The sequence below is a fragment of the Chlorocebus sabaeus genome, chromosome 6 (genome assembly GCF_047675955.1).
Source record: "Chlorocebus sabaeus isolate Y175 chromosome 6, mChlSab1.0.hap1, whole genome shotgun sequence".
NCBI classification, from domain to species: domain Eukaryota; kingdom Metazoa; phylum Chordata; class Mammalia; order Primates; family Cercopithecidae; genus Chlorocebus; species Chlorocebus sabaeus.
In genome coordinates, this window is record NC_132909.1 from 8,339,526 (window position 1) to 8,364,584 (window position 25,059).

General features: G+C 57.7%; 2 protein-coding genes across 14 annotated transcripts; one reads left to right on the forward strand and one right to left on the reverse strand.

Annotated features, from left to right (window-relative positions):
• The first annotated feature begins 154 nt into the window (after nucleotides 1–154).
• On the forward strand, nucleotides 155–6,647 carry IRF3 (interferon regulatory factor 3). Of its 13 annotated transcripts, none has more exons than XM_007997586.3 (9): nucleotides 155–263; nucleotides 703–822; nucleotides 1,039–1,211; nucleotides 2,222–2,393; nucleotides 2,478–2,548; nucleotides 3,110–3,290; nucleotides 3,387–3,764; nucleotides 4,909–5,024; nucleotides 6,381–6,647. In XM_007997586.3, exons 3-9 carry the CDS (start codon nucleotides 1,047–1,049, stop codon nucleotides 6,564–6,566), a joined length of 1,269 nt encoding a protein of 422 aa, XP_007995777.2. In that variant the 5' UTR covers nucleotides 155–263; nucleotides 703–822; nucleotides 1,039–1,046; the 3' UTR covers nucleotides 6,567–6,647. The 13 variants fall into 13 exon arrangements, with proteins under 13 accessions (XP_007995777.2, XP_072872283.1, XP_072872281.1 ...); XM_073016182.1 differs by having other exon boundaries at nucleotides 155–259; XM_073016180.1 differs by having other exon boundaries at nucleotides 703–1,298.
• A 931-nt stretch (nucleotides 6,648–7,578) lies between these two features.
• On the reverse strand, nucleotides 7,579–24,997 carry SCAF1 (SR-related CTD associated factor 1). Its single transcript, XM_007997579.3, is given in 12 exon segments — nucleotides 7,579–8,012; nucleotides 8,320–8,448; nucleotides 11,629–11,847; nucleotides 12,068–12,150; nucleotides 12,803–14,069; nucleotides 14,071–15,638; nucleotides 19,816–19,931; nucleotides 20,020–20,120; nucleotides 20,440–20,534; nucleotides 21,234–21,291; nucleotides 21,511–21,624; nucleotides 24,830–24,997. Coding segments are annotated over 12 exon segments (3,948 nt in total). The 5' UTR covers nucleotides 24,836–24,997; the 3' UTR covers nucleotides 7,579–7,820.
• Between the last annotated feature and the right edge of the window lie 62 nt (nucleotides 24,998–25,059).

Consider the following 25,059-nt stretch of genomic DNA (forward strand, 5'->3'; position numbering starts at 1 on the left):
TGCCTCTGGCCGGAAACCCAAAAAAGGGCATAGGGGCGGGGACAGCCCCGAGCCCAGCGGGCCGTCCGTTCGGCTCCTGGGTGTATTACCCAAAGAATGATAAAGTTGGTTTTATTTCAATAAGTCGATCGAAAAGAAAGCCTCAGCGGTCTAGAGTTCAGCTGACGAGAAAGGGGGTGCGCAGCCTCGAGTTTGAGAGCTATCCGGAGCCCCAAAACAGGGGTGGGCTCCAGCTCGCCGCACGTCCCGACCTTCCATCGTAGGTAACGCGGAAGAGCCTGGGAGAGCGTTAGTGGCGTGCAAGAGCGAGGAGCGGGAAACAGGATGGGTCTGCACGGAGAGTGGAAAGGCAGGCTGTGTACTCTGGGGAAAGTGGAGCAAGGAAGGACCTACAGTGGCCGACGCTGGAGGTCGACTGCAGAAAAAGTAGGGAGGAAAGAGGAAAACAGGAGGCGTCTACACTGAGGGGTTCTAGAGAGGGAAGGATGGACTCCGTACATGGGTGTAGTTCACTCCCGAAACCTGAGGCGTGCTCTGTCCTGGAGGAGGGGGCTGGCAGTCGAGGGGGAATTGGATGGAAGTTCTGTGTTGGAAATGTTTCGGGGGATCTTCTGTAGGGGGACTGTGGAAGGGGATCTACACTGGGGTAAGTGCAGGAGATAGAGGCTTACGCGTGAATCGATTCTGCACTGAAATAACTAGGGAAAGAGGATGCTACCCTGAAAGTGGGGATACTTGCTTTCGATGATGTCGGGGAGAGAGGAGGTCTATACTGGCGGAATTGAGAGTGTGGAGGGTCTGCACTGAAGACACTGGGGAAGGGTATGCCATGGATATGGGAAGGAACCCTAGCGGATTAAGGAGCCTCTCGGGAAGATGGGAGGATGGGAAGAGGAGGTTTCCTGTTTGTATCCCCGAAAATATGGGTGAAGGACCTGTGCCGTGGCCCGTGAGAGGAAGGGTTCTGGGTGCGGAAACTCCAGGCCAGGTGGGTCCGGGGGAGGCCGGTCGCGCCCAGGAAATGCCCTATACGCGCAGGCCGGACCATGGGAACCCCAAAGCCACGGATCCTGCCCTGGCTGGTGTCGCAGCTGGACCTGGGGCAACTGGAGGGCGTGGCCTGGGTGAACGAGAGCCGCACGCGCTTCCGCATCCCTTGGAAGCACGGCCTACGGCAGGATGCACAGGAGGAGGATTTCAGAATCTTCCAGGTGCGTGAGACGACCGGGGACGCTGGAAACCCTGAGCTGCGCGCGGGGCAGAAAGGACTCCTAGCGGGCCGGGCTGAGACGGCGGAGGTAGAGCGCGAGGGGCTGGCTCGTGCCAACGTTGGTGGGTGGGGCTAGAACGGGAGGGGCGGGGCTAGCCGGATCAGCTGACTGATGGTGGGGCGCAAGCAGGGTTGGAGCTGCCGGGTTACGGCAATAAAACCGGGAAAGTCGGTTAGTACGCAAAGGAAATGAATCCTGGGGTTTTGGGGCTCTCTAGGGGCCGGGGCTCTTGGTTGTAGGATAGATACTGGGGGATGGTTTTTGAAACATCAGAGGTGAGACCTGGAGCCCCAAATCTGGGGTTCCTAACCACTGAATTAGTATATGCCAGAGGTGGTAAACAGTGTGAGGGGCGGGGTTATCACAGGGTGTCGCGGGGCAGGTGGTGCACGGGGTTAGACACCAAGTTGGACTTGGAAGCCTGGCTTAGAAAGGAGAGGTTTTTGGGCCGGGCGCCGTGCTTCACACCTGTAATCCCAGCACTTTGGGAGGCCGAGGCAGGCTATCACCTGAGGTCAGGAGTTTGAGACCAGCCTGGCCAACATGGTGAAAATACAAAATTATTGGTGAAAATGCAAAATTATCTACTAAAAATACAAAAATTAGCCAGGTGCGGTGGTGCCCGCCTGTAATGCCAGCTACTCAGGAGGCTGAGAAAGGAGAATTGCTTGAACCAGGGAGGCGGAAGTTGCAGTGAGCTGAGATTGCGCCATTGCATTCCAGCCTGGGTGACAAGAGTGAAACTCCATCTCAAAAAGAAAAAAAGGCTTTTAAAAACTCGAGGTGGGGGATGGAGGTAGATAGGACAGGGGGATTTGGGGATGGACCTTGCAGACTTAGAACTTGCCAGGGAAAGAGGGTGGTGTTAGGATTCAGGAGACAGGGTTAGGGCCCCAGGAGCAGGATCTAAGTCGTCCTCCCCCACTATCCTGACACCACTGTTGCCCCAGGCCTGGGCTGAGGCCACTGGTGCATACGTTCCCGGGAGGGATACGCCAGACCTGCCAACCTGGAAGAGGAATTTCCGTTCTGCCCTCAACCGCAAAGATGGGTTGTGTTTAGCAGAGGACCGGAGCAAGGACCCTCACGACCCACATAAGATCTACGAGTTTGTGAACTCAGGTCTGCCAGATCGGGGTTCATGTGGGAGGCTGGGGTCCCAAGGGTTCCTGGCACCCCTACTCCCCTCACCACCTTTCTCAACAGGAGTTGGGGATTTTTCCCAGCCAGACACCTCTCCGGACACCAATGGCGGAGGCAGTACTTCTGATACCCAGGTGAGAATGTGCCCAACCTTCATGCCCCTCAGTCTCTGTCGTGTCCCCATGGGCCTCGTCCTCCCTGTGGACCATCCCCCCGCTTCCCTGCCTCCAGCCTGCCCCTTACCTGAGCCAGTGCTGGCCCTGTCTGTTCCTGCTCCAGCCTCCTCAGGAGAAAATTCCGAGTTTTCACCCTGCATTCAAGGCCCTAGCACACCTTCCCAGGATTTCATGAACTTCGGCAGGGGACTGTCAGCCTCTTGGGAACTGAAAACTCCCTCACCTTGATCCTGCTGAGGCCTGAGCTGGGGGAGCATCCCCTCTGAAATTCTACCCAGCCTGCCCCGCCCAGGTCTTACCTGCATAGAGCCAGATCCTTGGGTTGGAATGGTAGCACCTGGCGTTCATTCGAGTGTTTGGCTGTTGATGCCATGGCTGGCTCTGTCCCCAGGCTGGAAGCCCCTTGAAGGCAGAGCTCAAGCCTGACCTCCCTGCATTGCTGAGAACAGACCTGGTCCATATGAAGTCTCCAGAAAAGATTATGGAAATGCCTGATTCTCTTTCTTTGTTTCCCTCCAGGAAAACATTCTGGATGAGTTACTGGGTAACATGGTGTTGGCCCCACTGCCAGATCCAGGACCCCCAAGCCTGGCTGTAGCCCCTCAGCCCCTGCGGAGCCCCAGCTTGGACAGTCCCAGTCCCTTTCCAAACCTGGAGCCCTCTGAGAACCCACTGAAGCGGCTGTTGGTGCCGGGGGAAGGTGAGTGTCAGCTGCAGGCTGGGAGGGCTGAGGTCTGGGTGGCAGCCCCTGACTCTCAATCTCTCTCCCCTTCACACGGCTGCTGCCACTGCTCAGAGTGGGAGTTCGAGGTGACAGCCTTCTACCGGGGCCGCCAAGTCTTCCAGCAGACCATCTCCTGCCCGGAGGGCCTGCGACTGGTGGGGTCCGAAGTGGGAGACAGGACGCTGCCTGGATGGCCAATCACACTGCCAGACCCTGGCATGTCCCTGACAGACAGGGGAGTGATGAGCTACGTGAGGCACGTGCTGAGCTCCCTGGGTGGGGGACTGGCTCTGCGGCGGGCCGGGCAGCGGCTCTGGGCCCAGCGGCTAGGGCACTGCCACACATACTGGGCAGTGAGCGAGGAGCTGCTCAACAGCGGGCATGGGCCTGACGGCGAGGTCCCCAAGGACAAGGAAGGAGGCGTGTTCGACCTGGGGCCCTTCATTGTAGGTGAGTGAGATGGGGGCTTCGCCCTGCCCAGTAGAAAGCAGACTGCACAGTGGTTAGGAACTCAGGATTGGCTGGGCACGGTGGCTCACGCTGTAATCCCAGCACTTTGGGAGGCCGAGGCGGGCAGATGACGTGGTCAGGAGTTTGAGACCAGCCTGGCCAACATAGTGAAACCCCATCTCTACTAAAGATACAAACAAATAGTCAGGCATGGTGGCACACGCCTGTAAGCCCAGCTACTCGGGAGGCTGAGGCAGGAGAATCACTTGAACCAGGGAGGCAGAGGTTAAAGTGAGCCGAGATCGCACCACTACACTCTAGCCTGGTGACAGAGCCAGACTCTGTCTCAAACAACAACAACAACAAAAAAAACTCAGGATTAGGACTGAATTCAGACCCTGGCTGCCCTTGGCCCACTGTATAACCCGAGGCAAAGGACTTTGCCCTGAGCCCGTGGAATCCGAGGACGGTCTCCTCTCTCTACCTGCCTGCCAGCACTGGGGTGAGACACAGGCCCAGTACACAGCATGCTCGGGGAATTAGCTGTCGCTGTCATCATTATCGTAACTAATGATGGTGGACAGACCAATAGCAGGAAAGCTGTGTCCCTTAGGGTTTCGCTGTGCGGTGGCACTTTCTGCCATGATGGAAATGACAGTCACCTGCACTGTCCGGTGCAGCAGCCACTAGCCACAGGGGCCAAGCTCTCAGGTGAGGCGAGTGCCACCAGGACACGCTTCGTTTTGATTGATTACAATTTAAAGTGAAACGACCTCACATGACTCATGGCTGCAGTTGGACAGTGCAGCCTCAGCGGGGACTGAATGCCAACCAGCTGCTCCTCCAGATTCACTGGCATCCTTGGAAGCCTGGGCCCCCTACTCTGGGCCTGTTGTGAATGCTGAGGCTTGGGGGCTTGCAGGGGGGGCCTTCCAACAACCCCACCATGATGGGAGGGAGGGAGGGAAGGAGGAGGAAGTATACAAACAGAATCATGGGGACTTTCCCCACACAAGCAGTCCTCTGGGCGAGGCAGCAGAGGGCCTGAGGTCAGGGGAGATGGTGGGGATTATCATTCAAGTTTACGGGGAAGGGGGGGTAGAGGGTCCTCTTCTCATCCCTGACTAGACTCCTGGACCCCCAGATCTGATCACCTTCACGGAAGGAAGTGGACGCTCACCACGCTATGCCCTCTGGTTCTGTGTGGGGGAGTCATGGCCCCAGGACCAGCCATGGACCAAGAGGCTCGTGATGGTCAAGGTGCCTGCAGACCTGAGTCCCTGGGGCTGAGAGGGGTGGCCTTACAGAGGGAAGAGGTTGGTCCCAGGAACTCCAACTCCCAGAGGGCCCTCTAAAAAACTGCAACTTCCAAGATCTCTGCAATAACCAGTTTTTCATCCCCGGGAGCTCCTTCCCATGGCCTCACCTGCAGAACCTGTTTTGAACTCTAAACCAGTGGTCCCCAAGCTGTTCGGCACCAGGGACCAGTCTCACGAAAGATAATTTTTCCATGGACAGGGAGCGGGTGGTTTGGGGATGAAACTGCTCCGCTGCAGATCATCAGGCATTAGGTTCTCCTAAGGAGCTGCCTAGATCCCTCGAGTGTGCAGTTCACGAGGAGTTCGTGCTCCTCTGAGAATCTAATGCTGCCGCTGATCTGACAGAAGGCAGAGCTCAGGCAGTAATATTCCCTCACCCGCTGCTCACATCCTGCTGGGCAACCTGATCCCTAACAGGCCGTGGGGGGTTGGGGACCCCTGCTCTAAACCATGTTGAAGCTGGTGGACTTCAAGTTTTAGCTGCCATTGTGAGGCCATGGCTGTGGCTCCCACGAGTTGAGATCACAGACTGCTCAGCCCTGACATCTGGGAATACTCTAGCCTCATATGAGAGAGTGTGTGTGTGTGTGTAGAGGGAAATCTACAACTCCCAGCAGCCCTGGGCCTATAGTTCATACTGGGTTACAGCAGAGGCTGCAGGAAGTTGTGTGTGTGTGTGTGTGTGTGTGTGTGTGTGTGTGTGTGTGTTTCATCCTGGGTTACAGCAGAGGCTGCAGGAAGTTGTAGAGTGTGTGTGTGTGTGTGTGTGTGTGTGTGTGTGTGTCCTGGGTTACAGCGGGGGTTGCAGGAAGTTGTGTGTGTGTGTGTGTGTGTTTCATCCTGGGTTACAGCAGAGGCTGCAGGAAGTTGTGTGTGTGTGTGTTTCATCCTGGGTTACAGCAGAGGCTGCAGGAAGTTGTGTGTGTGTGTGTGTGTGTGTGTTTCATCCTGGGTTACAGCAGAGGCTGCAGGAAGTTGTAGTGTGTGTGTGTGTGTGTGTGTTTCATCCTGGGTTACAGCAGAGGCTGCAGGAAGGGGTGTGTGTGTGTGTGTGTGTGTTTCATCCTGGGTTACAGCGGAGGTTGCAGGAAGTTGTAGTGTGTGTGTGTGTGTGTGTGTGTGTGTTTCATCCTGGGTTACAGCAGAGGCTGCAGGAAGTTGTGTGTGTGTGTATGTGTGTTTCATCCTGGGTTACAGCAGGGGCTGCAGGGAGTTGTAGTTCTCCCAGCCCTGACTCCTACCTTGGTGGACACTGGCCGGGTGTTTTCCCTGACTCCTGTCCCCACTTCCCCCGCAGGTTGTGCCCACGTGCCTCAGGGCCTTGGTAGAAATCGCCCGGGTAGGGGGTGCCTCCTCCCTGGAGAACACTGTGGACCTGCACATTTCCAACAGCCACCCACTCTCCCTCACCTCTGACCAGTACAAGGCCTACCTGCAGGACCTGGTGGAGGATATGGATTTCCAGGGCCCTGGGGAGACCTGAGCCCTCACTCCTCATGGTGTGGCCTCTAACCTCCCCACCCCCCCACCACCTCAACCAATAAACTGGTTCCTGCTATGATCACCTCTTGTGTGCGTCTGGTGTTGGGTGCCCTCTGACCCAAGCTGGTTGTTATTCCTGCTCAGGGTCTCAGTTTACCCATCTGTGCAGCTATGCACAACTCAGGTGCTCAATGCATGAGGACCAAGCACTGCAGGGGGCAGCTGACACCTCCTCACCTCTGCCCAGGGACCTGGTGGCTGATGGCTGCCCCCATTTTGTAGACCAAGACGCAGGCTGGGAGAGGCACAAAGGTCACAGAGTAGGAAACACAAAGACTGGCCAGAACCCAGGTCCCTGCCTTGCCTATGAACGGTTTGGGCAAATGGCCCTTCTCCTTCCAGGCCTCAGGCTCCCCTCTACATGGGGCTGGAGGGGGCCTTGGTAAAGAGGCTCTGCGGCCACCCTAGAGCCTGCAAAGCCTGCCTGCCTGGTGCCCCTGGGCACTGTCACCTCTCCTGGCTAGGCCTCAGTTCTGGGTGATGAAACTGGCAGAAGCCAGCGCAGCCCTGACTCACCCTTCGGCCCTTGCTGCTCTGTGCCTCAGTTTCCCTCTCGGGAGAGTGGATGAGATCACCCCAGCTTCACGGGGCTGCTGAAAAGAGAAGCCAACTCAATGGGGAACGCAGATCCTGCTCTGGGAGCAATTCCAAGGCAGGCACATGGCACGCAGGTGCCCTGAGCTGGGAGGATGCTGATCAGGTGGGGGCCGGCCCCGCCTCCCTGTGAGCAGCTGGCTCCCTGCCAGAGACTGTGCTAAGTGCTCCACCTGTGTCTTGTTCAGTCCTCACAACACCACTATACAGATGAGAAAACTGAGGCTCAGGGGAGGCAGCTGCCCCAAGTCACAGTCTGGCTCCCTTGTCTCCCACACTCAGCCTCCTAGGGGTCCCTCCTCAACCCTCTGGCAAATTTGTCTCTGAAAACAAAGGGTTAGAACCATGGGGCTCAGGGGTAATGTTTCATGAAATCTTTAATGAAATTGGGGAGAGGGGCACGAACAGAAGGGAGGGGCACTGGGGAGGCTTGGGGGCAAGGGGGGGTGGGCACGGGGCAGGGAAGGGCAGGGGGCTCTCCTCTTCCCTGCAGCAACCCTCCCCCAATCATCCCACTGATGGGGGAGGGAGGCGGGGAGGTGGAGCCATAAATATGTCCAGAGTTTCAAAGAGGCGAGGGGCGAAGAGCTGGCCAGGGCTCTCAGAGAGGGGGCAGGGGCAGGCCTGGGCCACCCTTGTCCGGGGGCCCTGGCTCCTTGGGCGGCCGTGGGGGCCCTGGGGGGTCCCCTGGCTTGCGACCGTGCTTGCGGAAGTAGCGGTAGCGCTGGACGTAGGCCCGCACCAGGTTGCTCACCTTCACCGGGTTGATCTCCCCACTTTTGCTGTGGCAGATCTGGGGGGCCGGGGACAGCCGGAGTCACCACCAGGCTCCCGGGGTCCCATCCACCCGGGACTGCTGGGTGCAGCTTGGAACTGGGGTAGGAGCAGCTTCCCCAATAACCAGGCCAAAGTTCCTCTGTCCCCCTAGATGATGGGTGCCCCAGGGCCAGCGGAACAGGCCCAGGTGGCCTTGAGAAAATCCCATCACCCTCCCAGACTGACCTCCCCGTCTCCCATCCGCGTCCATCTGTCTGCACACATCTGTCCCTCCAGTTCGTCCACTCCCCAGCCTGTGTCTGCCCCTCTCTCTGGGTGCCCACCTTGTGGACGGCCTTCCTCAGGATGTCCTTGTACTCCTCCTTGGTGATGTCCTTCTTCTGATAGTACGGCTTGATGGCCAGCTTCACCTCCTCCACCGCCCGCTCCTGTGTGTGCAGCTTCTTCAGATACTAGTGGGGTGGCGACAGCGGGGGAAGAGACAGCAAGGGCCAGTGAGTACCTGCAGAACCTCCACCTCCACTCGCCTCTGCTACCAGCCTAGCCTCTCGGACAGTCTGGCTGCTCTCAGGCTGGAAGTCCTGCTGAGGGTCCGTCCCATGCACCCTCTGCTGCAGCTGCCCGGGACCAAAGGCCAGGCCTGTGCTCTGCGTGTCACTGAACATCTCCTCTAGGCTGAACCCCGGGCTGCTCCAGGCCTGGCCAGGACCAGGACACATGCGTTGCCTGCCCTCATAAAGTTCAGTCTGATGAGAAGACAGGCATTGGCCAAGCAATTGCAGCTGGTTTTGAATCAGACTCTACAGACAGGGCTGTAGAAAACTGCACAGGGCTTTTCACCGTGGGAAGGGGGAGGACTCCGTTTAAAAGGTTTTTACAATACTGCTCTGGTCACCAAGGGGATGGAGGCGCACTGAGGAGTGGGCGTGGGGACTGACCTCAAGCCCACTTGTATCGGAAGCCTGGTCTGCCACTCCCTGTCTCTGACCCCTGGGATGCTCAGCCAAACCTCCTTTTTGTGGCGTTTTCTTTGTTTTTGAGACAGGGTCTCTCCCTGTCACACAGGCTAGAGTGCAGTGGCACAATCGCTGCTCACTGTACCCCTGGACTCCTGGGCTAAAGCAATCTTCCCACCTCAGCCTCCTGAGTAGCTGGGACTAGAGGTGCCACCACCACGCCCGACTAATTCTTGTACTTTTTCTGGCGACTGGGTCTTATTATGTTGCCCAAGCGGATCTTGAACTCCTGGGCTAAAGCAATCCACCCGCCTCGGCCTTGCAAAGTGTTGGAATTACAGGCACGAGCCACCGCGCCTGGCCACCTTTGTGGCTTATTTATAAAATGGGGACAGCACCTATGGGGAGGACTACAGCGACACACATGGAGGACATGGCACAGGCCAGGTACAGAGCAAAGACTCAATCCAGGAGAGCTGTGCCTGTTCCAAGGGGGATGACCGTGGGATGAAAAGGGAAGGACAGAAGAGGGGGCGGGCAGAGAGCCTCCGAGACAAGGCTCTTCCCGCCTGTGGCCAACAAGCTAGGAGATCCCCCAGCCACAGGCTCCGGGCAGCAGCTGCATCCCTGGCCTCAGGCGGAATCTTTGCAAAAGCAGACAGGAAACCTCTAGCCAGAGAGCCACGTGGGACCAGAGAAGAACCGGCCTTCTGCAGGCACAAGGGATAGTCCCTTGCCACCGCCCTTGGGGAAACTGCCTTCCCAAGTCAAGAGACTATCAAAGTAGGGGCAGGTAAACTTGAGTCCTGCAAAGGGCAGGGCACAATGGCTAGCAGACTCCGGAAGCAACATCAGTGACACTGTCTGACGAGCTACTGAGCTGTTAGGGCAACTCTATGGCCAGGAGAGACACAGGCCGCCCTGGAGGGACTTCTCAGGCTTGCCTGGCCCCACAGGATGTGGGTCTCTAGAGAGACGCTGCTCCCAAACACCCATCTCGGATGTGGTAAAGCAGGGCAAAGGGCAGAGTACAGACAAGGGCAGGGCAAGGGCCGCTGTAGACCAGAGGGTCCTCACCGTCCGCGACCTGCAGCACAAAGCACAAGCTACAGACAAGTGACGGGCTAAGCTGCAGCCCCGCCTCCGCGGCTCACACGGGATGTTTAATGGGGTTTACACAGCTTTATCTGGCACCGTACACAGCTGTGTTAAGGTGGCCAACACCACCGTCTGGCTATGGGCTGCTGGACTCTAAAAAAACACATCTAGGCTGGGCTCAGCAGCTCACACCTATAATCCCAGCACTTTAGGAGGCTGAGGTGGGAGAATCACTTGAGCTCAGGAGTTCGAGACCAGCCTGGGCAACACAGTGAGACCCCCAACTCTACAAAAAAATTAAGAAATTAGCTGGGCATGGTGGCGCGCACCTGTAGTCCTAGCTACACAGGATGTTGAGGTAGGAGGATCCCTTGAGCCCGAGAGATCAAGGCTGAGGCTGTGACTGTGCCACTGCATGCCAGCCTGGGTGACAGAGCAAGACCCTGTCTCAAAACAAACCAACCAAGGCCAGGAGCAGTGGCTCACGCCTGTAATCCCAGCACTTTGGGAGGCCGAGGTGGGCAGATCACCTGAGGTCAGGAGTCAAGACCAGCCTGGCCAACATGGTGAAACCCCATCTCTACTAAAAATACAAATATTAGGCCAGGCGCGGTGGCTCAAGCCTGTAATCCCAGCACTTTGGGAGGCCGAGACGGGTGGATCACGAGGTCAGGAGATCGAGACCATCCTGGCTAAGCCGGTGAAACCCCATCTCTACTAAAAAAAAAAAAAATACAAAAAACTAGCCGGGCGAGGTGACGGGCGCCTGTAGTTCCAGCTACTCGGGAGGCTGAGGCAGGAGAATGGCATAAACCCGGGAGGCGGAGCTTGCAGTGAGCTGAGATCTGGCCACTGCACTCCAGCCTGGGCGACAGAGTGAGACTCCGCCTCCAAAAACAAAACAAAAAAATAAATAAACAAATATTAGCCAGGTATGGTGGTGTGTGCCTGTCATCCCAGCTACTCAGGAGGCTGAGGCAGGAGAATCGCTCAAACCCGTGAGGCGGAGGCTGCAGTGAGCCGAGATGGCACCACTGCACTCCAGACCGGGTGACAGAGCGAAACCCCATCTCAAAGAAAAAACAAAAACAAAAAACCCACATCTAGACCTGACCAAGACAGAAACAGCCCCAGAGCCCAGGAGTAAGAGCCGGCCAGAGCGGCTGAGTAAGAACCTACATTCCTGTCTGCCTGGCACCCGTTCTCCCTCCCTTCATCTAGAAACAGGTTCTTGAGTTTTTATTCAGAAGCCAGCCTCCCCCACTCATACTGAGAGGAAGACAGCGTGAAAACCAGATCATCAAGGGGTGGGCTGCAGTGTGGGGCGTCTGTGACAGGGTGTGTATATGTGGGGTATATGCACACACCCCCACACGCGCACAGACGTGATTTTCCCTTGGACATGCCCAGCGAAGTTCCCGCTCATCCACTCCAGCGAAGTGGAGTTCCTTACAGTTCCGTGACTTTGGTTTCTATGGCCTCAGTCTCCCTTTCTCCTTGGGCCCCTGCGCCTCAGTTCCTGTCCGTATTCTCTACAGAACTGTCACCACTGCCCCACCTCTCCCCAGGCCAGCTCACCTTATCTGTGTCCCCACGGCCCTCAGAGCTGCTGCTGCCCTCTCTCTTGTCAGACGCGGCAGCCAGCCCGGTGGGGGTGGGGGGAGTTGAACCGCAGCCCCCCAGAGGGAGGCTGCCAGGAAGCAGGTAGCTGGAGGGGCCAGGGGGCAGACCCAAAGAGGTGGGCACAGGAGCTGGGGTCACCCCCAGACTTGAGGGTGGCTTTCTGTGGCTGAGGATCTGTGGGAAGAGGACGGAGGGGTGATGAGTCAAGGGAGGTGGAGGAGAAGAGGGGACGTGCACCCCACTGTTCCCACGCTGACTTCCCCACAGCTGAGGCAACAGGCTCCTCTTCAGGCCGATACCTTGCCCCAGAGCTGCCGGGCCTGCGGTTCCTCTCCTAACCCGAGGCAATGGACAAAAGAAGGGGCGGCAGGGACTCTCCCCCAGGGGAGCCCACCTGGTTGGTGGCCTGGATCAGCTCCTGGGCCTTCGCTCGGCTCGCCAGGTTGGCTTCTTCCATCTTGAAGAGAAGTGCAGTCACTGCAGGACGTGGAGAGGTGACAACATGAAGATGGGGGAGGTGACAGGACAGGAGCTGGTGAACCTCACCTGGACACTTGCTGGCATCTCCTGCCCTGGGTCCCAGAACAGCCACAAGGCCTCACACTCAGAACTGGGAAAAGGGGGCCTTGGCCAATGACAGAACGGCCCATACCCCGAATGTTCCTGGGACTCCAGGTGTGTGGCTGTGGGGCTGGCCACGGTCATGCAGTGATGAGACGGCAGGAGTGAGATTCTGCCTCCTGACCCCCTGTGGCCGGTCCCAGCCTCTCTCCCCACCTCTGCAGTCTGGTAGAGGCAACCACCATCCATAAGGAACATGGTGTCCTGCTCAAGCCATTCTTTCTGGTCCCTCTCTCCTAGTCCCCCTCTAGGGGAATCCCAGAACCCAGCCCACCACTCCAGTCTGCGCTGGCCACCACCTGCTCCCGCCAGCCCTTCTCTCCCAGTACACCCAGAAACTAGAGCCTCCGGACAGATCCTCACTGGCCTTCACCCACCCCCACGCTCCTAGTCCATGTCCTTATAAACCTCTCCCTTCCAGGGCACCCCACTGCCTCTAAGTCTGTATCCTCCAGTCCCTATACTGTCTCACCTGCCCCAGCACCCCCCTCCCCCAGGGGACACTCACAGGCCAGGACGCCGCTGGTGGTGCAGTCCACACCAGCCGGCAGATTCCAGGGCATGGGCGGGGGCAGCGTGGGCAGCTGGGAGACACGGGAAGCTGGGCCGTCCTCCGCCCCCGAGTCACCGGCTGTGGACCCCGCGCTGGGGGCAGTGCTAGGGGCGGCTGCAGCAGTGCTAGTGGCCGTAGTGGTGGCAGGCTGCTGCTCCTCCTCCTCCTCCTCTTCCTCCTCCTCTTCCTCCTCCTCCTCCTCCTCCTCTGCCCCACCTCGGACCCCAGCCTCCTCAGTGGCCTCCTCCGGCAGGAAGGAGACCTCAGGTGTCTTACAGCTGCTGTCCACTGTCTGCGAGTCCGGAGTGAGGGCAGGAGGTGGTGGGGCTACCTTCGGGGGTGGGGTGCTAGGAACCTTGGCTGCCCGCTCCTCACCGGACCAGGAAGTCTCCTCCGCCCCCTTGGTGCCTGCCGCCTGGCTGCAGCTATCCGCCTTGGACTTCTTCAGCGACACCGGGCCGCCACTGCCCCCGCTGCCACCTCCGCTGCGGACCTTTTTCCTGGTTTTGGATGGCTTGGTCTTTCCCTTGGTCCCCTTGGCTTTCTTGGCCCCTGCCTTGGCCTTGACCTTGGTCTTTTTGGGCTTGGTGCTGCCCGGAGCTGCTTTGGCCATCTCAGTGGGGGCCCGCTCGTCGGGTTTGAGGAAGGGGGAGCGACTCTCGCGGTCGCGGCTGAATTTGACGCCGATGGAGCCCAGGCCGGCCGACGCAGCATCCTTGGCAGGGGTGGTGCTGCTGACACCCTCGCGGATGAGCACCGCCACCTTGGACTGCAGCTTCACCTTCCGGGAAGAACAGGACGACGACGAGGATGAAGAGCCTGAGCCACTGCTGACCGGTGGCTTTGGCGGGGGCCCTGAGGAAGGTGCCGACTCCTTGGGGGGCCGGGCCTTCTTGGATGACCTGTCCCTGTCCCTATCTCTGTCCCTGTCCCGATCCCGGTCACCCCCGTCCAGCGCCTTCCGACGAGACCCCTTCTCCCGGGAGGAGGAGGAGGAGGAGGCAGCCCCCGAGCGGCGCCGATCCTTCTGGCTGCTCTTGCCGCCCCGCTCCTCGCCGCTCAGTCCCTCGGAGTCGTACAGGACCTCCCGCTTAGGTGACGAGGCCGGGGCAGGAGAAGGTCCTCGGGGGTCGGACTTGTCAAGCCGGCCCACCGTGATGGTCCGCTTGATGGCGAAGAGGTCGTGGTCCGTAAGGTCCTGGATGGAGGGTGGCACGGCCCCCCCGGCGGCGGCTGTCGCGGTCACCACCAGAGGTGGAGCCGGAGGGTGGCGGGGCGGGCGCCGGGACCTTCTCGCTGCCATCCCCAGACCGCTTCTCACCCCGGGACCGCGACCGCTTCTTCTTCTTCTTGCTGCCGCCACCGTCCCGGTGTTTCCCGCGGTGCCGCTCGCGCCTCGAGGACGACGATGAGGAGGTGGCCGGGGGTGGCGAGGCGGAGCGCCGCCGCCGCCGCCGCTTCTCCCGGGACCGCGACCTGCGGCTGCCCCCACGGCGGCGGTCGGTGCTGCGCGAGCGGCGGCGGGCGGAGCGGGAGCGGGAGCGGGAACGGCGGCGGGTGGACGACGAGGCATGGGAGCCGGGCTTGCGGTCCCGCGAGCGGTGCTTCTTAGAGTCCCAGGGCGAGGCTGGGGCGGGAGGTGCAGGCTGGGTGCCCGACGAGGACGAGGCGGCCTCCTTGGCCTCGCCGCTTCGCTTGCGTTCCCTCCTGGACTTCTTGCGCGTGGGCGGACCAGCAGCGGCTGCCGGGGCAGGCGCGGGCGCCGGGGAGGGCGAGCGCTGGCGGTAGCGCTCCCGCCGCTGGGTCAGGATCTTACGGCGCAGGTCCAGGCCGCCCCAGCGCGAGTCTGCGGCGGGCGGCGCAGGGGCCGGCTCCCCCAGGTCCACCTGCAGGGCACCCTCGCCGTCGGACTCCGCATGCAGGGACAAGAAGTCGTCCCCCTCAGGGGCCCGGGGAGCGGGAGGCTGGGGAAGGGGCTGGGCCGTGGGGGTGGCTGAGGCGGCAGGCGGAGGCCGGGCGGCCCGGCCACCCGGGCGGAAGAGCGACAGCGCCACCCTGGGCTCCTCCTCCGGCTGGACGATCTCGCCTTCCTCGATCTCCGAGTCGCCGGGTGGCATCAGGGGCGGCGGGAGGGCGGCTCCACCAGCGGTCACCACCTCCACCGAGACCTTGCCTTCCCGACAGGCTTCCGCCTCAGTCCCCACCACGAAGACCCGCCGGCGCGTGGCTCCATCAGCCCGGGTGGAGTCCGCCTGGGGTGGCGTTCCAGGGGCCGGAGGCGGCTGTGTGGGCTGCGGGTCCGGGCGGGGGCTCTCGTCACCTGGGAAGTCCTGGCTCAGGCTGTTGTCATCGTAGATGCCCGCCAGGGTCTCCGAGATACGGCTGATGCTCTGGGACAGGCCTTCTTCCTCCTCTTCGTCTTCCTCTTCCTCCTCTTCTTCCTCTTCCTCCTCCTCCTCTTCCTCCTCAGGTGAGGGGGTCCCGGCTGATGAGCTGGGGTTGGAGCCAGTGGGCTCGAAGGGGTCGTACTTTTGCTCCGGAGCAGGCGGTGGAGAGTAGGCCTCGTCGGTGGGGTGGAAGGGGTCATAGATATCAAATCGGGGGGCAGGCGGGGCTGGGGGTGCAGGGGGCGGTGGCGGCGGGGGAGGGGAAGGGGAGGAAGATGAGGGAGAAGGGGAAGGGGAGGAGGATGCAGAGGAGGGGGCAGGGGGTGGGGCAGGGCCCCCATCTCCCGTGCCCAAGGTGAGGTGACGGGCACAGGCGGGCCGAGAGGAGTCCAACTGTGGAGAAACTGCAAAGGAACAGGGAGAGAGAAGCGGTCAGGGCCTTCACCTCCCTCCTGGTGCCTGCTTGCTGGCTCAGCCGTGGACACTTGCTGGGCCACCAGGTCCTGCCCAGGAAGCCCCAACTGCTTCACAGGAGCCAGCTGTAGGATGCTCCTGACAACTGCACACCACAGTTCTTTTTTTTTTTTTTTTTTTTTTTTTTTGAGACGGAGTCTCGCTCTGTCGCCCAGGCTGGAGTGCGGTGGCGCCATCTCCACTCACTGCAAGCTCCGCCTCCCGGGTTCACGCCATTCTCCTGCCTCAGCCTCCCGTGTGGCTGGGACTACAGACGCCCGCCACCGCGCCCGGCTAATTTTTGTATTTTTAGTAGAGACGGGGTTTCACCGTGTTAGTCAGGATGGTCTCGATCTCCTGACCTCGTGATCCGCCCATCTCGGCCTCCCAGTGCTGGGATTACAGGCGTGAGCCACCGCGCCCGGCCAACACACCACAGTTCTTAACCCAAAGGTCACTTGAGGAAACTGAGGCAGAGGGCTGCAGTATCCTCCCCAAGGGCACACAGAGAGGAGGCAGCAGTTAGGGTGTAAACTCGGTCAATCTGGCCCTGAACCTGCACTCCCATATCCTGTGACAGCACTGGCCTGACCCTGGACAATGTACCCTGGCCCTGAAACTAGGAACTACCTTGACCAGTGCTGGTGACCGATCCCAGGTGGAGGCTGCAGTGAGCTCTGACCACAACCACTGCACTCCAGCCTGGGCAAAGACGAAACAGGAAAACAGGCTGTAGGGGGAGAGCTGGGATTCAAACCTAAGTCCCCCTCCAAGACAAAAACAAGCTCCGGCCTGCTGCGCCAGCTGCCTCTCGTGGGAGTTTCTCCTGTTTGGTAGAGGGAAGAATGGGAGGCTGACAGGGTGAGATTCCAGTGCAGAGCCAGGAAATGGCAGAGCTGGGGAGCACAGCAAGGCTGGTCTTCACCCCAAGCTCTTCACTCTGTGCTGAGTCCCCACCCAAGGAATTACATCTGCTCAGGACTCAGTGACACCACTGACCAGTGTCGGTGGCAATGACAAAGGTTTACCTCTTCCTCCAAACCAGGCATGGTACTTCATATGTCACCTCGTTCGCCCCCAAAGAGCCCACTGCACTGTGCTAAGTACTACAGTCGCGATGCCACAGTCACACGATGGAGATGACTGACAGAGGCCACACCACAGCAAGGATGCCAGCAGAGTGGTGTGAGGACAGTGCCAGGGAAGGAAAGGGGTCAAGAGGGCAGCACTAGAGCCACCCCTTGACCAGAGGCTGGCCCTCACCAGCCACATGACCACAGGCAAGTGGATTGATGTGTCTATCTCAGTTTCCTCATCTAAAAAATGGGGATTTGTTCATTCATCCAACACCCTTCATGGCCAGGTGGAGTGGCTCATGCCTGTAATCCTAGCACTTTGGGAGGCGAGGCAGACAGATCACCTGAGGTTGGGAGTTTGAGACCAGCCTGACAAACATGAAACCCTGTCTCTACGAAAAATACCAAATTAGCCCCGTGTGGTGGCACATGCCTGTAATCCCAACTACTCGGGAGGCTGAGGCAGGAGAACTGAACCTGGGAGGCAGAGGCTGCAGTGAGCCGAGATCACACCACTGTACTCCAGCCCAGGCAACAAGAGCAAAACTCCATCTCACAAACAAACAAAAAAAGATTATCAATGAGTGGAGTGTACAGTCCCTCAGCTGCCAAGGGCTTCGGGGAAGATGAAGCAGAGGTGATGATGACAGCATGTACTTCCCAGGATGAGCGGAGGAACAGATGAGTGCACAGAAAGAGCCAGGCTGCACCTGCTGCCGGGTGAGGACAGTCTGAGCCTCAGCTTTTCCTAGCCTCATCGCTATTCCCAGCACCTTAAGCATAAAATACTCCACAGACCAGAGCGCTCTGCAAACACACGAGATCCACAGCTTTATATACATTTCTGTATGGGATACGATTATGGGTGAACTTTCTTTTCTTTTTAAAACTACCTGGAATAAACAAATAAAACATAACCTCAGAGTCCCCCTGAAAACAACTACTATTAGCTTCCGGATACACCTTTATCACTCTTAAGGCCCAGGGGCCAAATCTAGCATACCACCTGTTTTCCTAAATCAAGTTTTAGGGGAACGCTGCCCTGCCCATTTGTTTACTTATCCCCTACAGCTTCTGATTTTTTTCTGAGACAGAGTCTTGCTCTGTCACCCAGACTGGAATGCAGTGGCACGATCTTGGCTCACTGCAACCTCCATCTCCTGAGTTCAAGCGATTCTCCTGCCTCAGCCTCCCAAGTAGCTGGGACTAGAGGCAAGTGCCACTATGCCCAGCTAATTTTTGTATTTTTAGGGGAGACGGGGTTTCACCATGTTGGCCAGGATGGTCTCAATCTCTTGACCTCATGATCCGCCCGCGTTGGCCTCCCAAAGTGCTGGGATTACAGGCATGAGCCACCGCGCCCAGATCTACAGCTTCTGATTTTAAAGAAATTGTGGGCCCCTAAGAATGTCGTGAGTCCTAGGTACCATGTCTCTGTACTTAATGCATAAATCGTTTCCAGCTATTAAAAAAAAAAAAAAACGAGGGGAGGTGGCAGGCATGGTGGCTCATGCCCGTAATCCCAGCACTTTGGAGGTTGAGGCAGGAGGATCACTTCAAGTCAAGAGTTTAAGACCACCCTGGCCAACACAGTGAAACCCCATCTCTACTAAAAATAGAAAAATTAGCTGAACGTGGTGGTGCGCGCCTATAATCCCAAGCTACTCAGGAGGCTGAGGCAGGAGAATCACTTGAACCCGGGAGGCGGAGGTTGCAGTGAGACTAGATCACGCTACTGCACTCCAGCCTAGGTGACAGAGCAAGACTATATCTCAAAAAAAGAAAAAAGAAAAAAAAAAACTAGCCAGGCATGGTGGCATGCACCTATAGTCCCAGCTACTCCAGAGATTGAGACAACAGGATAACTTGAGCCCAGGAATTTGAGGCTGCAGTGAGCCATGATTGTGCCACTGCACTCCAGCTGGGGGACGTAGTGAGACCTCGTCTCGAAAAAAAGAAGGTAGCCAGGCACGGTGGCTCACGCCTGTAATCCCAGCACTTTAGGAGGCTGAGGCAGGCAGATCACTTGAGGTCAAGAGATCAAGACCATCCTGGCCAGCATGGTGAAACCCCATCTCTATTAAAAATAGGAAAATTAGCTGGGTGTGGTGGCACACACCTGTAGTCCCAACTACTCAGGAGGCTGAGGCAGGAGAATCGCTTGTACTCAGGAAGCAGAGGTTGCAGTGGGCTGAGGTTACGCCACTGCACTCCAGTCTGGGCAACAAAGCGAAACAAGGTAAACACGACCTGGCGTAGAGTGGCGTGCCAGCTCTACCACAGAACCAGTGCTCACGGCTCACAGCTGGTGCCCATAGCTACTGCACCTTCCTCTCCTCTCCCTCCACCCCCTCCTCCAAATACATATGTTCACGCAGAAGGCAGGCCTAAACCTAGAGTTCTCAACAGAGTCCAGGGCTCAGCAGCATGTATTGTTTAAAATGAAAATTCCCAGGTCCCACTCCAGACCTGCAGAATCAGAACCCCTGGGAGTTGCCCAGCGATGTGCATAGTGACAAGTCCTCCTTGCAATTGAGCTGTGTGTTCAAGTTTGGTCTAAACTGCTCACAGGTACCACTGTGTGTAGGGTTGGAGGAGAAGATTCCTCCTTGGGCAGCGCACATCTCAGAAATCAAAAACTTGGGCTTCAGACTCCTAGACACACCAGGGCTCAAGGCCCAGGCAACCCATGGAGCATCTGGCTGTGCGCCCTTGGGCGAGTGCCTGCCATTTTTCAGGCTGTCTGCTTCTCTGAATATAGCAACTCGAAGAGTCCCCCTCCTGGGGAGACGAAGTTCCAGTGCAGTGACACTAACGCTTAGTGTGCCGAAACCAAGTGTCACACACGATGACCGCTCCTATGTAGCCCCAGCACATCGGTTTTTACTTTATGTACATCTGTATGCACCTACAGCCTTGATCACATCTAATACGAAGAGAAGGGAAAAGTTCTGTCTAAATGACACGATCACCACCACCATCACTACCAAAAACAGCCGATCCCCACACAACTCCAAGGCCACCTGCCCAGCTCCACCCTGGCCCCACATACCCGTTTTGCCTGTCCTCCAGGCCCTGAGACGGGGCAGCAGGCTGGGCACAGGCAGAGGAATGGGATCTCTGTCCCCGATTCGGACCTCAGCCACCAGCTCCAGCATGTCCTCACTTCTGCAAGGCGGAAGGGGTGGGTGAGCCTTAGGGGTGCTTCTGGCTCTCACACCGAGGCCTCTCCCACTCCAGCTGCCCAGCTACTCACTCGCCAGGCCGCAGGTCCAGGCGGCTGGGAACCCACGTATCCGGGGGATCCAGGACACTCACCAGCCCGGCAAGGAAGCTGTCCGCAGCCATGTCCAACACCTGGAAGAGGCCGGAGACGCTCTATGCTGTCCCCGGTCACATGAAGACTGGCAAATCCTACTTCCCAACTCCCTGACCTCTCAGGAACCCAGACATCTAAGATCCCCGAGAAAACTGAGGATCTAATTCCTGTAGCTTGACAACCATCAGCACTCAAAGCTCAGGCCCAGATCAGGCCCCCAGACTCTCCAACATTGCCCCTGGTCAGCATCGCATAGCCAGGAGTTCAGGTCCCCAAACCCCATTCCCTCAGACTCAGGCACCCGTCCCTTCCTCCAATACCCGTGAGTCAGGCCCCCAGCCCCCTCTTCTTACTCACAGTAGCTGTGTCAGTCCCCCCTGATTCCTGGGAACGGGGCTCTGACCGTGGACTCCGGCAGCGCCGCCATCGAAGGCCATGACACCGAGAGCCATCTGGTGAGAGATTTGCATGGGGTATTGGACACAGGGGACTCGCTGCCGAGACTTGTGGGGTAGAGGAAAGCGGAGCTTGATCTAGTTCCTCACAGCGGAACCAGCCTCCCACCTGCTCTCCAGACCTCTACACTCTGCCTCCCAGGAGGACTTCCCAGCACCCACTTCTGAGGCTCTGATGCTCAGCCATCTGTCCTCCTGTCTGCCCTCAGACACCTCAACCTGGCATTCAGGCCTTGCTGGGATGCAGTCCCCACAGACCTCTCCTGCCTCCCCCAACCCCACTCACACTTTCCTGCATGCCAGCCCCAAAGAACCCCAGCACAGCTCCTCGCCGCTGCACCTGTGCTGTGGGCCTGCTGCGGCCAATCAGGCTTCCCTCTAATCCTAGGTCCTTAGACTCATAGGTCCTTAGAGGGCCCGTTCACCTGTCCCCGCTCTGGGAAGGTGCCCTGACCCGTCTCCCACCATGCGAGCTGAGGTGGGCCTCCTGCCCTCTCCCAGCACTGTGCCTGTCTCCCTTCCACTGCACACTAGGCCCTTCCAACGCAGCCACAGGGTGTCTGCCCATTTTTGGCTCCCCGTGCCAGCACACGGGTGGCACCCAGGTGGCTTCAGAAAAGCTTGTATCAATGACATTAGGATAAAGAAAGAATGCCGAGAGAGGGCGGGGCTGAAAGGAACCGGAAGCCGCCATACCTTTATCATTGGGCAGGTCCCCCTGCAGGGAGCTTCCCACAGCCTGCTGGATGGCTCGCTGGGGAAGGGGGGAAAAACCAAGCGTCAGAGGACCCAGGCAGATGCTTTGCAACCTCTGCCCCTTGGGAGACAGACATCCCAGACACTGAGAGCCAAACTCAAGTGCTTCATGGGAGCCAGGAGTCCAGCGCCCCTGCCTTGGGCCCCGGAGTCAGGCCCCTGGAGTGTGGATGCCCAGCTCCTCCATCCCTCAGTGCCAGGAGCCCAGCAGCCTCACCAGGATAAAGGCAGAAGGAGAAAGCGTGGGGTCTCTGTCTGGCGGACCATCGCCCCGATCCTCGCCCGACTCCTCCGTCTTCCCTCGAGACTCATCTTCTTCCTCCATGGTCACCTGGGGGTCCAGGGGCAACAGTTTGGAGTAGAGGTCCCGGGAGAAAGGACGGAAGTAGAGGATAGACATGAAGACCTCAAGGGCCCCACACTATCTCCCTCAGCATTCCCTTTGGCACCCCTCCTCTCCTCCACCTCATCCCGCTCCACCCTGTGCTTGGGTGGGCGCTGGGCCCAGCATAGATACCCCAGGGACTAGGAGCAATTCTCTTCCTTTTTTCTGGGTTTCAGGTGCCTCTTATGTCAAAGGGAGGCCTCCCCGGCCTCCACTTTTAACATTTCACTCCTCAATTCCCGCAGCTTCCCCAACAACGTACCCAAACTTCAAGACCTTGTTCCCTGGCCTCCTAAGAGGCAAAGCCAACACCGAGGTTTTTTGTGTGTGCTGCACTATGATTTCAAAGAGTGTGCTTCACAGTCCTATAAACCCACCTTTCCCAAGGCCAATGTGCTGGGCAATATTCAACGCCATGCCTCAAACACCACACAGCTTCCTAGAGCATCAACTGTCCTCGATGGTGAGGACCACCCCCAAATTTTATTTATATACCTAAGTTGGAAACTTCACTGAGTGATCTGCAAAACCAGTATGCCATTTTTAAAATGAAAACGCTAAACTTCAGAAAGGCATGCTGAAGGGAAACTTTATAGGAGGCATTTACTTATTGCCATCTGCCCAAAGCCTTTGCAATGTCATGGAAATTCTTTGATATGATTCCCCAGTCAGGCAGTTGAAAGATCATCCATCAAACGGGTGGATGTCTTGATTAGGGCTTCAGAAAAATATGAATATTTCAGCTGTAAGCTTCCCCACGACTGTCAAATCTGCTACTCGTAAGACAATATCCAATCTCAAAATTCCTAGAAAGCTTCAAAATCCCTAACCCACAACTCAGTATGCTTAATTGTAAATGCACGAAATAGGAGTATCTATCTCAGAGAATGGCTGTGAATATTGAAAGCCTGACTCCTGCCACACAGAGTACCTCAAGTGCTCAATACAGATGAACAGGAATGACACTATTAGCCCTTAAAGCCCAGGTTTCCCCTACATCTGCCTCCCTGCTTCCCCCACAGCATTCCTGCAAAGACAAGACCCTGGTCCTGTTCTACATCCCATATAGATTTTCAAACCATGCCAAGCCTCTACATTCAGCCTCCCAGCTCCACCTAATTCCTAACTTCCTAAGACACACCCAACCCTGATAGTCTATTACATCCCAGCCTCTTTTACCAATACTCAATATGCTCAGCCCGTTGGGCAGTTCCTGGCCCTGGGACTGTTCTCCAGCACCTCCCGGGGAAGTACATGCTACCTAGAACAGTGACTGTCACATATGAGAAGCTTAATCAACATCTTCTGACTACAGGCTCAGGGATCCCCAAACCCTCTGCAGTATACAAAGATGCTTGCTTGCTCATTTAGACAGCACCAGGCTTTGCAGACACACCCTCAGTTACTTGGATCTTTTGGACAGAAGAATGCTCTGCAGATACTGCTAGGTCCTGTCTGGATCAGTGGTTTCCCCAACAACAGGGTCATATACCAGTTTAGTGCTTCACAAATAGCTTGTTATAAAAAGTAAATAGAACAAAATAGTTCTTCGCAGCACATCACAAGTAGTAAGTGGAAATGTCAATTTGTGGAAGGTGAGTTAATGTTAACACATTATGTTATATAATGTTAAATACATTATGACTGTCTGTAGCAGGTCTTAATGAAAAAATGTATCTTAATGCAGATCACGGTCAACATGGTTTGAAAAGCACTGTAACAGTGGGTCTAGATGACCCTCCAGACTCTTCTAGCCTAAAGTAGATTAATTCTAACTCTCTCAATAACCCCCTGGGTAATGCAGAATTTTAAAACATTTTTCATTTGAATCACTTTCTGAAGGGCAAGTATATCTAAGCTGGGCAAAATTTCCTCATTCTCTTTCTGTATGATTCGCCACAAGCTGATTCGACCCCATAGGCATTCGAATTTGTTCCAGGCATAAAATCTGCATTCCTGCAGTCACATTCAAGCCATCTAGATGGTTCCAGGTCCTTCTAACTGCCCCCAGCCTCCTGTCACCCATTATTAGACACTACCCATACCCTGGAGACCCCAGACCCTCAGTACATCTCAATATTTGACGCCCTCCCTTGGTGGGCATATCCCAACCCCCTAGGGGGCTCTAAGACTTCCTAGCCCTTGGCAGTTATTCTAGGCCTGATAAATGGCCCCAGACCTATGCAGACCAGTTGCATCCTCAGGCCAGCCCATGTAGACTCCTTCCAGCCCTAACAGACATACCCCAGGCGCTCTAGATGGCTCTGAAGATACTCCTCAGGTCTTGCAGACCCTCCTTCACCCCTGGGACATATCTCAAGATCTCAAGATGGCCCCAGAACCCTCTAACCAGACCCCAGTCCCCGGTCAGCCCATAAAGACAATCTACAGTGTCTACAGACACGATCCAGGCCAGCTATATGATGGAGGGCAGGCCTTAGGCTCGGTCTAGGCCCAGGGACGCCCCCAGTCCTCTCGGAGACGCCCCACTGACGCCCCCAGGAACCCACGGATGCGTCCCAGGGCCCTGAGAAGGCCCCCCTCTCGGCGCCAGGTTTCGCCGCAGCTGCCGGGCCCGAGACCGCCCCATGAAGCCCTCCAGGACCCGTGGCTTGTGGGGAGGACCCCGGGACAACTAGCGACCCAACTCCGCCCCGCCCACCCCAATAGGCCCGAGCCCCGCGGCCCGGACCGCCGCCGCCATCTTACCCCGCCGCTCGGGCTGCGGCTCCGGCCCCGGCGCGGGGCGGGGCAGGCTGGGGCGGGGTTCGTCAGCAAAGGAGGAGAGAGGCGGAGCTAAAGCGCCGCCGAGCTTGCCGGGATTTCAAGTACCGAGCACGGCGCCGTGAAGGCCGGCGGAAACGCAACCGGACTCGGTTTCCCAGAAGCCAATGGGACACATGGGGCGGGGTCCGCGCGATGCACGCCGGGAGGCGTAGTCCGCGCACCGCCTCTGTCGCGCGGGGACAGCTAGTGGGGTGAGAGGTGAAGTGGGCGGGGCCGCGGTAGCCCGCGATGACGCCCCACAGTGCCCTGCGCGCGCGCGGAAAGGGTGGCGGAACAGGAGGTGACGTAAAAGGCGCTAAACAGAATAGATGCAAGGGAATTGTAGTTCGGCGGAGTGAGCACGACTTGCTGGATGTTGTCTTACCCACATTCTGGGGCTCTCAGAATCCAGATCCTCTAGGTCCCCCTAAATTTAGAACGAGACGGGATGCAGTGGCGTACACCGTAGTCCCACTCGGGAGACTGAGGCGGAAGGATCGCTTCAGCCTAGAAGTTGGAGGCCAGCCTGGGCAACATAGGGAGGCCCCATCTCTAAAAAATAAAAATAGGCCGGGCGCGGTGGCTCACGCCTGTAATCCCAGCACTTTGGGAGGC